The 16,932-nt window shown below is 47.5% G+C and overlaps 1 protein-coding gene across 3 annotated transcripts in view; it reads right to left on the bottom strand.

Annotated features, from left to right (window-relative positions):
* The window catches only part of tbl1x (transducin beta like 1 X-linked), a 32,652-nt gene that overhangs the window by 6,401 nt on the left and 9,319 nt on the right, over positions 1 to 16,932 (bottom strand). The window contains exons 1-10 of one of the 3 annotated variants that reach the window (XM_017723592.2): positions 8,084 to 8,178; positions 6,998 to 7,104; positions 4,853 to 4,998; positions 4,246 to 4,465; positions 3,801 to 3,933; positions 2,971 to 3,112; positions 2,740 to 2,803; positions 1,436 to 1,533; positions 1,293 to 1,353; positions 422 to 543 (exon numbers count right to left, since the gene is read on the bottom strand). In XM_017723592.2, coding sequence (XP_017579081.1) covers positions 422 to 543; positions 1,293 to 1,353; positions 1,436 to 1,533; positions 2,740 to 2,803; positions 2,971 to 3,112; positions 3,801 to 3,933; positions 4,246 to 4,465; positions 4,853 to 4,998; positions 6,998 to 7,055 — 1,044 coding nt within the window. In that variant the 5' untranslated portion in view covers positions 7,056 to 7,104; positions 8,084 to 8,178. Of the gene's footprint in view, positions 1 to 421; positions 544 to 1,292; positions 1,354 to 1,435; positions 1,534 to 2,739; positions 2,804 to 2,970; positions 3,113 to 3,800; positions 3,934 to 4,245; positions 4,466 to 4,852; positions 4,999 to 6,997; positions 7,177 to 8,083; positions 8,179 to 16,932 lie in introns of those variants that run through there. The other 2 variants (XM_037539010.1, XM_017723591.2) reach the window with 2 other exon arrangements.

Below are 16,932 nucleotides of genomic sequence, written 5' to 3'. Positions count from 1 at the left end.
GTCAGGCAGGGTGGGCGATGAGAGGGCAGTCGGGGTGGGCGATGAGAGGGCAGTCAGGGTGGGTGATGAGAGGGCAGTCGGGGTGGGTGTTGGTGGTAATCAGGGTAGACAGGGGTGAGTGATGGGGTAGTTGGGAGTGGGTGATGGGAGGTCAGGCGGGGTGGGCGATGAGAGGGCAGTCGGGGTGGGAGATGAGAGGGCAGTCGGGGTGGGAGATGAGAGGGCAGTCGGGGTGGGCGATGAGAGGGCAGTCGGGGTGGGCGATGAGAGGGCAGTCGGGGTGGGAGATGAGAGGGCAGTCGGGGTGGGAGATGAGAGGGCAGTCGGGGTGGGCGATGAGAGGGCAGTCGGGGTGGGCGATGAGAGGGCAGTCAGGGTGGGTGATGAGAGGGCAGTCGGGGTGAGTATTGGGGGTTGTTACCGTGTGTCCCTGGAAGGTCTTGAGCGGCCTGTCGCTGCCCAGCCGGCACACGTGGATGCACATGTCTGTACTGCAGGAGGCGAAGGTGGTGTTGTTCTGCCAGTCCACGTCCAGCGCCGGAGCTGACCAGCGGGAAAAGAGCACAGGATCAACGACCAATAGAAACCCAGCACTAATAACTGAGCTCAGCCAGGTTAAAGACGGTTCTTCAAGGGATCTTTAGTAAAGAAAATGGTTCTATACAGAACCATGAACACTGATGCATGCGTGGTTCTTCACATGGATGGAATCGTGCTGCCTACGGTTCTACATAGTCAAAAAGGGTTCCGTTTTTACAGGCTTGACATCATAACGACTGCAGAACACTGAAGACCAATTTACCAATGCAAAAAATTATGCAAGAATGAGTGTTCATGGTTCTACATAGAACTATTTACTACAGAACCCCTGAAGAACCATCCAAGTGTAATTTAATGAATTTAAACAGCAATCATAATAAACTCTTTTCATAACAAAAGCAACTAAACTAAACTTTCTATTCAAACGGTAAAACAAAATCAGGGACACACAACACCGTTTTAAATAAAGGCTGGATTAAAACTTTGTTCCACGGTGGAGAAAAACAAAGCCAAAGGATATTTTTCTGTCCCGCTGTCTGAGACCACGCCTAACAAGGCTGCTCATTTTCAGCCAGATTGGCATTGGGGTACTTTTTAGCCCCGTAGCTCCAGCAATAACCTGAAGAAGGAAACCTAAGACTACGTCTCGGCTGCTCAGCTCCGCCGTATAAACGACAGGTTTAATGAAGCCGCGCAGGAAAACGCGCTGATTACAAACAGCGTCTCTGCGCAGGTGGTGGTGGCGAGCTCACCTGAGTGGAAGGGAAACTGCTGCTTCGCCTCTCCTGTGTGTGCGTCCCAGATGATTGTCGTCTGAAACAGAAGCAGGTGTGAATACGCTGGCAGGTTGTCGGCGCTTACTGTAAGGGAAGGTGCGGCGGAGCTGAGGCCTCACCTTATCGACTCCTGCGCTCAGAATACTGTTCCCCTTCTTGTTCCACTTCAGTGCAAATATAGGGCCTTTGTGTTGACCCAAAGTGCTGGCGAGATTACCTGCAAAGCACACACACAGGAGGAGGCACGGAAATGAAAATCACGGATATTCAACACACACTTCTTCCAGGTTTTTGCTAATCTGAGCTGATATGAAAACTGTCTGTGCAATTCCAATTTTAAGGATCCAAAGACTCTGATATCCATTCATAAAAGCCAACATGAATGATTGAATTCATTTTTCCTATAGGACTGACAATAAAACTACTAGTTTTTAAATATTTCAATGCTTTTGTACCTTCGTGCTGATATATGATGTTCCATATCAAGCTTTAAGATCATCTAGTGCTGCTTTTCCATATCCCACATCTAAAGCTCGAAAAGAGCGGAGAGGAAGCATTTAACTAGTTTTTTTGCTTCCCTTCCTTTACTGCTTCCCCTTTTGGTTAGTTGTTGTATTATATAGTGGTTTTATTTATACTTTTATCTTGTGAGTTTTAATTTTAAATATTAAGATTAACATGTCCCCCTTTTTCTTGTTCATTTTCTAATTATTTCTTCTCTTCTTTTGTTTTTCCTTTTTATTTCTTGTATTGTGGAGCACTTTGAGCTGCATTTTTAATGTGTGAAAGATGCTACATTAAAAAAGGATTATTATTCGCAACATAATTTTAAATGGCCAACTATATTTCCCTTGGCTCCATCCATCTCCTCACTAGCAATCTGGGAGTCTGTTAGCACATACAGAAAACTCTAGCTAGCATGGCATCACACTAGGTGGTGCTATTACCTTACAATAAGCTTTATCCACCACAGTGGTGGTGATGGGAACCAGACATCCCTCTAAAAGCTCCTACTGAAAGTTCCTACATGAACTGGTTCTGAATTCACTGCCTGATGACTGAGACGCTGTTTTATGAGAGTTTAGAGAACTTCAACTCCATTCATGGTGGAGGGAGACATGCAGGGCGCTGTGCGGCAAAATAGTCCCCAAAGAAAACTCAGTATTCCAGATTTTCCACTGTTTTCCATCATCAGCATTCCATATAAGCTCAGAAGACTCATGTAGGTTCTCTGGAGGTTCTGGATGGTAAATAAAGTGTCTATATCTGTGTTGTAGTCATGGTGATGCCTGGTTCCCATCACCACCACTGTAAAGACACCACTTCACACCAAACCGCTCTGAATGTCTTCACCACTGAATTATGTGGAAATCTGGAAACACTCAGTGGAATGTATGTTGTTTACGTGTTTATTTCTACATACCGTCTTTTGTCCATATTCTGGCAAATCCATCATAGGACCCGGTAGCTAAGAGAGTACCATCACTCTGTTAAGAGAAAACAATGATTAGTGCTGCCATAAACCGATCAACAGGAACGCCATCAGAGAAGTGTTTTCTTTAAGCATAGTCAGATTCTAACTCCTGGTTTGATGAAACAGTAAGTAAACTGTAAGTAAGAGTTGTGGACTGAAATGATGGCATGTCAGACTGACGTTCCAGTCCAGCGAGGTGACGTCCTTGTTGCTGGGCACGTCCTGGCCCCCCTCACGGATGCAGTGACGCAGGACCAGCTGGGTGGAGCTGCTGTTGCTGTTCTCACTCAGGCTCCATATCCGTGCTGTTGAGTCGCCCGACCTGCAGAATATACGTGCAAACTAAAATCAGTGCGACGGTGAGATGGTGAGAGGGACGTGTCAGGTGAAGGTGAGAGGGAAGTGTCAGATGATGGTGTGATGGTGAGAGGGACGTGTCAGGTGATGGTGAGATGGTGAGAGGGACGTGTCAGGTGATGGTGTGATGGTGAGAGGGACATGTCAGGTGATGGTGTGATGGTGAGAGGGACGTGTCAGGTGATGATGAGATGGTGAGAGGGACATGCAGGGCGCTGTGTGGCAAAATAGTCCCCAAAGAAAACTCATTATGTCGGGTGATGGCGAGAGGGACGTGGCGGGTGATGGCGAGAGGGACGTGACGGGTGATGGCGAGAGGGACGTGACGGGTGATGGCGAGAGGGACGTGACGGGTGATGGCGAGAGGAACGTGGCGGGTGATGGCGAGAGGGACGTGGCGGGTGATGACGAGAGGGACGTGGCGGGTGATGGCGAGCGGGACGTGTCGGGTGAAGGCGAGAGGGACGTGTCGGGTGACGGCGAGAGGGACGTGGCGGGTGACGGCGAGAGGGACGTGACGGGTGATGGCGAGAGGGACGTGGCGGGTGATGGCGAGAGGGACGTGGCGGGTGATGGCGAGAGGGACGTGACGGGTGATGGCGAGAGGGACGTGTCGGGTGTCAACGAGAGTTCTGGGCACTGTGAGGACTCACCCAGACGCTAGGAGGTCGCTAACAGGGTTCCAGGCGCAGATGAACACTTCTGACTCGTGGCCCCGCAGAACTGTGGCCTTGCTAGCTGGAATCTCCACATCACCGTCCACCTCCATGGGCTCAGCATGGTTATCTGACCAGAAAGAGATAATAAATCAGCGTGCAGTGTGGAGCTGAGTGTTTACAGCAAACTACTGTACAAATGAGTAAACTAAGTGGATTTTAAGCAATTCTGATGTTTTCCTCTTTAATTCTGCACTGAGGCTAACGCAGCTAGCAAGTAAGCTACCACAAGAAAAGTTAGCATGGTCCTAACTGTGTGTCCAGCTCATCACACAGTTCAACCAGCACAGCTTCACTGACCAAAGGATGAAAACGTACAGCTGATCCTGTGTTCAAAGCCGTGTGATGACAAATGCTGCGGAATGAAAACTCATCTACTCACTCAAGTCGTGTGTGCCGTTCTCCTGCCCATTGACGGTGGTCTCTCCATTCTTTACCGTGATGGCCTGACCCCCCGAGGCCGCCACCGATCCGCCCCCGGCCTGGTGCTGCTGCGCCAGCTTCTCTCTGAAAGCCTGCTGTCGGCTCTGAACCACGTCCGGCATCACCGCGTCAATGAGAGACAGAGACTCGATCGGCCGGCCGTCAAAGACTGTCCCATCCTGTTGGAACAGCATAGAAGGCAGAGGTGTTACCCACTACACTAACCAACCACACCTGATTAAACCTCAACTCAGTCATTTTATATGAAACGACCAACCCTCACCACATTTTATGATGTAAATTTGATGAATGTGTTTTTATAGTTATGTTCTTTGGGAAAAAACTGTACATTTTTGATTTTTGGCATTTACATCAAAAGTTAAACTGTCAAGCCAAACATTTACTTCAGTGCTGACTGTGTTATCTTTACCAGTATAAAGTGATTTTGACACACTCTATAATATCACTTTTCTTTTTCAGTAATATTTTAGCAATGCAGTGATATACAGATGTTTGGGGCGCTGAGCAAAGAGGGGTAAAGTGTGTAAGTGGCTGTGAACCCTGACCTCATTAATGCTGATCTCAGCCTCCACGTACTGGAGGCCCTTCTGCAGTATGGAGATGAGGGCAGCAGGGGGCACTAGTGTGCCGTTGATGTTGGACTGGCTGATGTGGCTCTCGATGCCAAAGGTGAACGCAGAGTGGGAGAAACCTGCAGCAACACATACAGATATACAGTTAAGTTAGTACAGCAGAGAGACACGGTCTAGATCAGGATGCAAACACTTCTGAACAGCAGCACGTTACTGTAGTGGACATATTCTAGTCCACTTTATCAGAAACCTCACACTGTAGTTCTGCCAGTCCTGTGGTCAGAAACTGAGCAATGATGAACGGGGCAGATGGGCTACAGTCTGTCACTGTACACCTATACAGTGGGTGCACAACGTAGGTGTTTCTAATAAAGTGGCCAGTGATGGAAGCACAAGGTGGGCGTTTCTAATAAAGTGGCCAGTGAGTGGAAGTACAAGGTAGGTGTTTCTAATAAAGTGGCCAGTGAGTGGAAGCACAAGGCAGGTGTTTCTAATAAAGTGGCCAGTGAGTGGAAGCACAAGGTAGGTGTTTCTAATAAAGTGGCCAGTGAGTGGAAGCACAAGGTAGGTGTTTCTAATAAAGTGGCCAGTGTGTGGAATCACAAGGTGGGTGTTTCTAATAAAGTGGCCAGTGAGTGGAAGCACAAGGTGGGTGTTTCTAATAAAGTGGCCAGTGAGTGGAAGCACAAGGTAGGTGTTTCTAATAAAGTGGCCAGTGAGTGGAAGCACAAGGTGGGTGTTTCTAATAAAGTGGCCAGTGAGTGGAAGCACAAGGTGGGTGTTTCTAATAAAGTGGCCAGTGAGTGGAAGCACAAGGTAGGTGTTTCTAATAAAGTGGCCAGTGAGTGGAAGTACAAGGTAGGTGTTTCTAATAAAGTGGCCAGTGAGTGGAAGTACAAGGTAGGTGTTTCTAATAAAGTGGCCAGTGAGTGGAGGCACAAGGTAGGTGTTTCTAATAAAGTGGCCAGTGAGTGGAGGCACAAGGTAGGTGTTTCTAATAAAGTGGCCAGTGAGTGGAAGCACAAGGTTGGTGTTTCTAATAAAGTGGCCAGTGAGTGGAAGCACAAGGTGGGTGTTTCTAATAAAGCGGCCAGTGAGTGGAAGTACAAGGTAGGTGTTTCTAATAAAGTGGCCAGTGAGTGGAAGCACAAGGTTGGTGTTTCTAATAAAGTGGCCAGTGAGTGGAAGCACAAGGTTGGTGTTTCTAATAAAGTGGCCAGTGAGTGGACGTACAAGGTAGGTGTTTCTAATAAAGTGGCCAGTGAGTGGAAGCACAAGGTGGGTGTTTCTAATAAAGTGGCCAGTGAGTGGAAGCACAAGGGAGGGGTTTCTAATAAAGTGGCCAGTGAGTGGAAGCACAAGGTTGGTGTTTCTAATAAAGTGGCCAGTGAGTGGAAGCACAAAGTTGGTGTTTCTAATAAAGTGGCCAGCGTGTGAACAATCAGCTGGATACAGTTTGACTCAATAGAGCCTGTCCTGACTGAAAGTACTGTAGTTATTTGGTGTCACTGCAGCTTTCGCTTCCGTCTACTCATATTCACAGCCATGAAAAGAAGCCAAAGGCGCCGGTACAGTTTTCCACACGAACTCTGCCAGCACTGCCAGCTGCCTGCCTTGATTATCCCACAGCTCACACAAAAACAGGGCTTCCCTGCTGGGATGTACAACACCTTTCCACATTTAGCTTAAGTATGAAGTGTGTGGTTGATTCTTTGTTTATAAGCATGTCGTTAAGGATGTGAGAGCTTTGCGATCTTTTTTTATATGATACTAGTTGATTAGCAATAAACGTCTCTCTCTGTGTGATGTGAAATAGTGAAGTGTGCAGTGCCTTCCAGATTTATAAGCACCTTCATCAAGCGGGACCAAACAGACTATAAAAGTATGTTTGTGGTTCATGATCTTGACCTCACACTGAAACATTTGAGAGAAATTGAAAATAATGACTTTATGATAAATGTTCTTTCTCCAAAAACATCATAATTACTGTGCACGGTCTTCATAACAAAATTTAACTGACGTATATTCATTCATCATATATATATATATATATATATATTCTTATTTCAGCGCAGTAAAAGTGGAAAATAAATAGAGAGAACAAGCAAAACCCCTCACCTGACTCCTGGAGGTATCTGTAGACCAAAAAGTTGACTTCATCGCTTGTTATACTCATCTTAACCCACCTCGGTGGATGAGGCACGAATGATGGATAAGCCCCCTCTCTGCAGGACAGAGAACACACCTGTTACAGCTTTATCCAGGTCCCGAAAAGACTGCAGGCAAAGAACTGACAGCTGAAAAGACAGCAGAGCAAGACCAGATACTCAAGTAAGAGCACTTCTTTATTACATGGCTCCTGACCAATCAGCTGCTTTGTTTACAAACCCCCCAACCAATCAGCTGTTTTGTTTACAAAGCCCCAACCAATCAGCCGTTTTGTTTACAAAGCCCCAACCAATCAGCTGTTTTATTTACAAAGCCCCAACCAATCAGCTGCTTTGTTAACAAAGCTCCAACCAATCAGCTGCTTTGTTTACAAAGCCCCAACCAATCAGCCGTTTTATTTACAAAGCCCCAACCAACCAGCTGCTTTGTTTACAAAGCCCCAACCAACCAGCTGCTTTGTTTACAAAGCCCCAACCAACCAGCCGTTTTACTTACAAAGCCCCAACCAACCAGCCGTCTTGTTTACTTTGTTCCTAATCAATCAACTATTTTTAACAGAGTGTCTAATCAGTCAGCTGTTGGGTTTACATGATTCCAAACCAATGATTTGTTTACAAGGTTCCTGACCAGACTCTGCCCCTAACCAATCAGCTGTTCCGGGAACACTGTTTCTAACCAACCAGCTGCCTTTATGGAGTCCCTAACCAATCAGCTGTTTGGATCACACTGCTCCTAAATAACCAGTGATTTTGATTATACGCTATTCCTGACCAATCAGGTGGTTGGTTTTCATGGTTCCTGTCCAATCCGTTGTTTACAGGGTTCCTAACCAATAAGCCGTGTTATTTATATCTTCACAGTCGCTCCGTCGTTGCTACGCTGGGAGTAAATGAGAGGAAGTGCTGTGGAGCTGAAGCTGTGGTAGGATGTGGTAACGACTGATGAAACGATGAAGATCGAGTGGTGATAAACTCTGTTACCCAAAAACACAGAACTGAAACCAAGAAAAACAGAGGAGCTGAATGTTTCACTGACCATCTGCAGAAGCGACCGGTGACCTCCTGCCTGAAACACAGCTGCAGGACAAGCTGCACGTAACCGAGATCTCAAGTCCATTCGCTCCAGCAGAACTTTCACACACGGCACCCACAGCTCATCTGCACAGCATAAAGGCAAATGAACCGGCCAGAAACGAGCCTCCTGGGGATGGGAGGGGTCCGCCAGCGAGCGCCGCCACCCCTGCGACGCTGAATGGGTGGGGCTACACTGCTGTAGGCTGAATGGGTGGGGCTACACTGCTGTAGGCTGAATGGGTGGGGCTAAACGGCTGTAGGCTGAATGGGTGGGGCTACACTGCTGTAGGCTGAATGGGTGGGGCTACACTGCTGTAGGCTGAATGGGTGGGGCTAAACGGCTGTAGGCTGAATGGGTGGGGCTACACGGCTGTAGGTTGAATGGGTGGGGCTACACTGCTGTAGGTTGAATGGGTGGGGCTACAATGCTCTAGGCTGAATGGGTGGGACTAAACTGCTGTAGGCTGAATGGGTGGGGCTACACTGCTGTAGGCTGAATGGGTGGGGCTAAACGGCTGTAGGCTGAATGGGTGGGGCTACACTGCTGTAGGCTGAATGGGTGGGGCTAAACGGCTGTAGGCTGAATGGGTGGGGCTACACGGCTGTAGGTTGAATGGGTGGGGCTACACTGGTGTAGGTTGAATGGGTGGGGCTACAATGCTGTAGGTTGAATGGGTGGGGCTACAATGCTCTAGGCTGAATGGGTGGGACTAAACTGCTGTAGGCTGAATGGGTGGGGCTACACTGCTGTAGGCTGAATGGGTGGGGCTAAACGGCTGTAGGCTGAATGGGTGGGGCTGTACTGCTGTAGGCTGAACGGGCGGGGCTACACTGCTGTAGGCTGAATGGGTGGGGCTAAACGGCTGTAGGCTGAAAGGGCGGGGCACTGCTGTCAAGACAGCCACAACATGCATCACTATATTCACTTTTCTGGCATTTGGAACAGAAACGCTGCAATAATGTAATAAAACTCATCCAGACTGAAGATTTTTCACAGTAAGTCAACAGGAATTTCACAGCATCACACACACAGCATCACCCCCCGCCGCCCCCCACTAGAACAGACGTTCGCGGGCGTCTCCAGTCGTGCGCCGAGAGTTTGAGCGCGTGGTACGAGAACGACACCTCTCCGACAAACAGGAAGGCGCTACCTAGAGCTGTGAACTTTCACAGGAGCTTCAGTCTGAAGGGCTCAGAGAAAATCACAAGCGCAGACCATCAGACCAAACCTGCCATCACCAGCCAGCAGGGGGCTCACACGCACGTGAACTCGAATGACCCCTCAGCACTCGCCCACCACCCATACCGCACAGGGCAGCATCCGTAGAGAGGAACAGACGAAATTTCTGGGCCAAAACAACAAGCGATGATTAACACCTTATGGTGGCCGATCAGGCGTAACATCCTGACCGCCTCCTCGTTTCTACGCTCACTGTCCACTTTATCAGCTCCACTGACTGTATAGCTGCACTCTGTAGTTCTACAGTTACAGACTGTAGTCCATCTGTTTCTCTGATACTCTGTTACCCTGTTCTTCAGTGGTCAGGACCCCCATGGACCCTCACAGAGCAGGTACTGTTTGGGTGGTGGGTCATTCTCAGCACTGCAGCAAGACTGACGTGGTGGTGGTGTGTTAGTGTGTGTTGCGCTGGTCTGAGTGGATCAGACACAGCAGTGCTGCTGGAGTTTTAAACACCTCAGTGTCGCTGCTGGACTGAGAACCAAAAATATCCAGCCAACAGCGTCCTGTGGGCAGCATCCTGTGGGCAGCGTCCTGTGGGAAGCGTCCCGTGAGAGGCGTCCTGTGACCACTGATGAAGGACCAGAGGACAACCAACACAAACTGTGCAGCAGCAGATGAGCTGACGTCTCTGACTTTACATCTACAAGGTGGACCAACAAGGTAGGAGTGTCTAATAGAGTGGACAATGAGTGGACACAACTGCAGCAGCACTGCTTTGTCTGATCCGCTCATACCAGCGCAACACACCACCGCCAAGTACCAATTTGGACCCTAATGTGTCTAATTTACCTCCCCTGAATGGCCTACTTGGCCTCTTTCATCCACATTTTTACAGGGTTAGTCAAAAACACCTCGATGCATGGCGTCCCCGAATTTGGCACCCTGAAATGTTCAACCCCCATTTTAAACAGCGCCACGGCACTCATGGCCGCTCTCAGCCCGCCCTCGAGGCCAAAAGCGGGAGCCCCGTGTCTGCAGCTTAACCTAACAGCCTCTCCGCAGCGAGAGCCGGAGGCTGTGCCGGGCCATTCAGCCCGTTTATGAGCCGCAGTCCTGCTGGAAGCGGGAAGGGCCGTTTCCTTACAAGGCTACGAGTTCATCCAGACTCCACGACACAAACGCATGCCGAGCTCAGCAGCTGGGCTTTTCGTAGCATAGCAACAAGAAGCAGCAGCACTAAATAGCGAGGAGAGGTGTTGTCCCACTTCCTATCCGGCATCCCGCCAGCAAGGCCACACAAACTCCTCCACATGAATTATTCAGCCCTTCACTTTGGGATATTGTTTCGACTCCAGTTGTGTCAGGGAACGTCACTCATACGGAGCACATCTGGTCAGAGTCGTAAATTAGGCTAATGAGGTTACGTTAATCCCATGCTGTAAAAGAAGTCATTGAAATGTCCTCAGGTTAATCCGGGCTACAAAACAAACTACAGCAATAAAGACAGGTTTTTCAAATCTCAAGAAAGAAAGCAAACCCTAGAAATAATCCCAGGTTATATTAATCCCATACTACATAACAAACTGTAAAAATAATCCCAGGTTATATTGATCCCATGCTACAAAACAAACCCTAGAAATAATCCCAGGTTATATTAATCCCATGCTACATAAAAAACTGTAAAAATAATCCCAGGTTATATTAATCCCATGCTACAAAACAAACCCTAGAAATAATCCCAGGTTATATTAATCCCATGCTACATAAAAAACTGTAAAAATAATCTCAGGTTATATTAATCCCATGATACAAAACAAACCTTAGAAATAATCCCAGGTTATATTAATTCCATGATACAAAACAAACCTTAGAAATAATCCCAGGTTATATTAATCCCATGCTACATAAAAAACTGTAAAAATAATCCCAGGTTATATTAATCCCATGCTATTAATCAAACCATACAAAGAATACAATACAACATACAACAAACAATACAAACAATCCCAGGTTAATTAATCCCATGTTATAAGAGAAGCCATAGAAATATCCATGTTCTATGAATCTACTGCTATAAAATGGACCGTGTGATGTCTACGGACTAACGACCGGCTCACCTGGCCAACGACTCCCTCGGCTAGTTACTCCCTGTCCTCGGCTGGCAGATCCTGGCTTGTCGGAGCCTCACTTTGCCCCTGGTTCTTGTTGCAATAGCCTCTAAAACTCAAGATAATGACCCTCCCTGGTGAACAACCAGGTTAACAACTGAGCTCAGACGTCTGATCTACGATAAGCTTGTTTAGGCCAAAATCTGCGTCCAGCCTCCCAAAAGAAACTGTAACCTGGTCTCAAGAAGACAAAACTCCACTCCTCTAAAGTGGGTTAGTATCAATTTTGAGGATTTTCTTCCAAAATAGAGGAATTAATTTGTAAAACATTACAATTAATAGCTCCATCAAGCAATCAATACTGCCTGAATTACCATAAATACATAATTCATCAGTACATAATCACTATTCATTACTATTATGGTGTGTGTTTATGCGGTTCAGTGCTGACCTACATATCACAGCACCATGTAATCGCCTGTAGCCCAGAGCAAAAGTCATTCCTGCCTCCCGATGATAAATGTGGAGAATTCAGGATGAATGTGGGCCAGAAGAAAATGCCCTGTTATCTCTGCAAGCTGCCAAGTCCAATTATTACCCACACACGTAAGACCCGAGACCTCAGAGTGGGCGTCTTTTGACTCACTGCAGCTAACAAGAATTACAGGGATATGTGGGAAAACACACTGAGGGGGAGAACGAACGCTTTACTTCCCCTGTTCCTTTCTGTTATGTAAAGAACGGCTCTGCCTCAACTAATGAGATGCCGTAACGTGGCCTACAAGGACCGCCTGCAGCAAAGCCCCGAGCTGTTTGTGCCTGAGCAGCAGAGATGATCGCAAGTCGCTTCACACTAAGCCAAGCCTCGAGTCTCTGGAGTGCAAGTCCAAGTCCAGTTGTGAGTCTCTGGAGTGCAAGTCTAAGTCAAGTCTTGTGTTTCTGGGGTTGTGAGTCGAAGACAAGTCTCAAGTCTCTAGGATGAGAGTTGAGTCACAAGTCTCTTGGGCGAGAGTCGACTCTTGAGTCTATCCAAGTCAGGTCTCAAGTCTATGGGGTTGTGAGTCTAAGACAAGTCTTGAATCTCTAAGGCGCAAGTCCGAGTCTCGAGTCTCTGGACCGAGAGTTGTGCATCGAGTCTCTGGGTCGAGAGTCAAGCCTCGAGTGTCTGGGCCGAGAGTCGAGTCTCAAGTCTCCGGGCCGAGAGTCAAGTCTCAAATCTCTGGGCCGAGAGTCAAGTCTCTGGGCCGAGAGACAAGTCTCTGGGCCGAGAGTCGAGTCTCTGGGCTGAGAGTCGAGTCTCGAGTCTCTGGGCTGAGAGTCCAGTCTCGAGTCTCTGGGCCGAGATTCGAGTCTCGAGTCTCTGGGCCGACAGTCGAGTCTCAAATCTCTGGGCCGAGAGTCCAGTCTCTGGGCCGAGAGACAAGTCTCTGGGCTGAGAGTCGAGTCTCTGGGCTGAGAGTCGAGTCTCTGGGCTGAGAGTCCAGTCTCGAGTCTCTGGGCTGAGAGTCAAGTCTCGAGTCTCTGGGCTGAGAGTCAAGTCTCGAGTCTCTTGGCTGAGAGTCGAGTCTCGAGTCTCTGGGCCGAGAGTCGAGTCTCGAGTCTCTGGGCTGAGAGTCGAGTCTCGAGTCCCTGAGGTGCAAGTCCGAGTCTTGAGTCTCTGGAATGAGTCTGAGTCTGGAGTGAGTCTGAGTCTCAAGTCACAGGGCAGAGAGTGGAGTCTCAGGTCTCTTGGCTCTAAATGTAAGACTGGACACGAAAGGTTTCATTAATTTACTGCATAAAGGTCGGCAGTGCTAATTCAATCGCTTCTGTCCTGAGTCCAGCCGCGAGTCACTCAATATGCGACTCGAGTGTGACTCCATCTTCACTATGTTTAGCATGGGAGTGGGCCTGGGCTGCTAACCCCATGGGCCCGGCTTTCACCACGGCACTAATCCAGCTATGAGATAAGGTAATGCTGGACATGCCAATTACACAAATCCCCCTCCAGCGTTCAGGTGGCCCTGAACTCACGCCGGCGCCTCGCCGAGGGAGCCGAGCACAAAACAAGGCTTACCCTCGATATTCGCCATGTACCACAGGGGATTTACTCAGATGTGCACGCAGGAGCTAATCACAAACGACTGCATGAAAAAGGACACGGCGGGAGATCTGACATTTAGACGAGCATCTAGAACCAGCTTTCCTTGGAGACTCATTCAAAAGAACCTCGTATTTCATATTCACATATTTAAAAGTGAATTCAACCAATTTTCAAAACTACTTGGTGTAAATAAAGTCAGCTTAAGTGGTTTGGTGCTCCTTTCTTAGAAAAGATGGTTCTTTAAGGGTTCTCTAGAAGAGAAATTCTTTCTGTATGGAACCATGAACACTCAAAGAATCCATTGCATCATCAAAGGGTTCTTTGCATCATGAAAGGCTTCTTCAAATTGACGGAGAATGTGCTGTAGACGGTTCTACACAGATTCCTTTTTGAAAACGATGCTCAATAGCACCCAACAGGGCTCTTCTACGGTTCCAGAGTCAAGCTTGGGACAGTAGAAGAATCGTTTTCAAAAAGGTTCTGTATACCCTTGAAGAATTCTAAGAGGATGGAGAAACTTGCCGTGTCAGAACTGTTCAAAGTGGTGGTGATAGGAACCAGACGTCCGCCTCTGAAAAGCTCCCTCACAGATGTTATGTTTAAGTTTATATATATATATATATATATATATACACACACACACACACACACACACACATCTGTATTTAAGTTATATTTATTACACTGTTTTGAGAGTTTTAGCTTAAAACCAGCGTAACATTCCATATAAGCTCAGAAGACTCGTGTAGGTTCTCTGGTGGTTCTGGATGGTAAATAAAGTGTCTATATCTGTGTTGTAGTCATGGCGACGCCTGGTTCCCATCACCACCACTGTAAAGACGTCTGAACCGTTTCACACCAAACCCTCTGAATCTCTGATTACACCTCACACGCTGAGAAAATAAGAGTTATTTTTCCTAAAAGTCAAATTTGAGCATATGAGACAAATGCGATTAATCTGCATTCTTTATTTGAATCTTCAACTCCTCCGGACCACCGGTGGGTCCAAACCGCACCTGGTCATGTTCTTCATAACGTTCATATTCCATAAGCTCCATTCAGAAGCTGGGCGTCGTGTGAGGCTGTAGCTCTTCTCTCCAGTCTAATAGACGGTGACGTCATTTTAAACCCTTATAATAAAAGAAGCTGAACTCAGTTTGTTTTTCTACTGAAAGTCGACCCGTTTTTCCCCAAATCTGGGCTCTAAACTATAAACAGACGGCGTCTCTTCAGTGATCTGCTCTGGAAACATCACTTTTAGAGAACAACACAAAGAGCGGCGCAGATTTTTGGCCTTCAGCAGTGAATCGTGAGCGTATAGTGATGTGTGGAGATCATAAAACACACGTTCTGATCATTTGAGGGGAGATTTTACAAATAAATAAATAAATAAAATAAAACATTTACAGTAATTTCACGCAGTTACTGAATAATTTGCCTTACGATTTGGTCAAGAAAATTCAGATGGACCAACCAAAACAGACCCTGGAGAGTAAGACAGCATGAATACCAATAATCTATATGTCTGTGCTATTAATTAATATTATTATACGTGTAATAATAACAGCTGTTTGTTCACAAAACAATGTATAGAGAGCAAAATGATGACCTGCTTTAAATGAAAGAGTGCTGCGTTAATAAACAGAGACGGGTGCAAAACCATAAAAGACGGACGCAGAGCAAACGGAGCGGCACGCGTGATTTATGTGGAAAAACAGGACACTGCCGGGAAGAGAAGTTCCGAGCGAAAAGCAGAGGGGAGGAGGCGGAGGGGATTAGCTGGCTGTGAGTCTGCAGAGAGGTCCATTTCCTCCTGGCTGGTCACCTCTCGACAGATGTGCAAACACCAGCTTGAAACAGCAGCAGCCATTTTCTCCTGATCCGCTCCGCGGCGGTCCCGGGGGTCAGCGGCCTGGGACTCGTAGCGCTAATGAGCCGGCAAACACCAACGCCGTCTCTGACCGTTTCTGCATGATCCTCCACTCCAGCGATGACTTAGTTCAGCGGGCCCAGCTGGAAAGGCAGAAGGGTCGGTGGGACGGAGGGGAAGTACACTCATCTCTCGGGGGGAAACTGGAAGTTTGAGTTTCCAGTTTAGAGGTTTGAAAGCTGAACTGTGAGCGATGTGACCCCCAGGGATGAGTAACAGCTCTTCTTTCGAATATCAGCTTCATCTCCACACGACACAAACGCCATTTACAGGATTTAATACACTCACAAACAGGTTTTAATTCTGCTCTGTCACATTTGAGCTTCAGTCGAGTCTGAAGGGTTGACCTCAATCCGAACACAGCCCGAGAATATCCCCTGCCCAAAGTCCGAACCCAGAATCCAAACCGGACTGGAGCTTCAAAATTACAACCATACCCAACAAAACTCCGTCTGAACTCGACTGTAGCCCACAAAACTCCATCTGAACCACAGGTATCTGACACACACCTATCTGACCCGACTGTAGTTTGCAGTCTACCTGCGTTCTCCCTTCACATAAGAGGCTATGCGGTTTTCCTCGGCCAAATCCAGGTTCCTTTGACCTTGAGCAGGACAGGTGAGCAGATCCTGGACATCCTTTTCTCCCGCAACGAAATCCAAAACCTCTCCTTATAAAACTGATGACAATGCCTCCCTTACCACAAGAGCACCAGATGATCCAGCAGTGTGTGCAGGACATCTCCCATATGGTGCACTGAACACCGCATCCATTTATCGCCCAATTTCACAGCTGTCGGAAACCCCGGAAAGGCCACAAAACAAAAACGCTGAGAATCCCGCACCACGTTTGGTTAGAACCGGAGCTTCTGTTCTATCACATCATGGTGCACATAAAAATCATCGGTGTCTCAGCTCTGAGTCCTCGGCCTTCATGATGTGCTCCTAAAGTGGGTCTTCCTGTACATAAAGGCCTCATCACACTCTTCAGTAAAGGAACCGGTGCTATACAGAACTTGGAACCCTCAAAGAACTTTTTCATCATGAAAAGGTTCCTCAGATTGATGGGTGTTTCTAATAAAGTGGCCAGTGAGTGGAACCACAGGGTAGGTGTTTCCAATAAAATGGCCAGTATGTGGAAGCACAAGGTGGGTGTTTCTAATAAAGTGGCCGTTAAAATCAAGTCAATCCGACCCATCACCAGCGAACAATCACTGCAGTTCTGTATTTCCTACATCACAGAAATCGAGCATTTCTACCTGAGGGTACCCTGGACAACTCGTCAGGATGACCAATCACCTAAAACTGCCTCCCACACAGTAATATCAGCGATGAAGCTTTAGTGTTTGACCCGCTCTAACAGCTTTATCTCCCAGCTGGTCTGATAAGCAGCTGTATCTGCTCTCACTGTGGACTGAACACGCTCTGTAAACAGGGCTCAGTGAATTGGCCACAATCAGCAGGAACTCCGACTTTCTGAATGCTCTGCATATTTAAATGGCTTTCTG

This window comes from Pygocentrus nattereri, chromosome 6, assembly GCF_015220715.1.
Source record: "Pygocentrus nattereri isolate fPygNat1 chromosome 6, fPygNat1.pri, whole genome shotgun sequence".
Taxonomy (NCBI): domain Eukaryota; kingdom Metazoa; phylum Chordata; class Actinopteri; order Characiformes; family Serrasalmidae; genus Pygocentrus; species Pygocentrus nattereri.
This window is presented reverse-complemented; position numbering and strand designations above follow the sequence as displayed.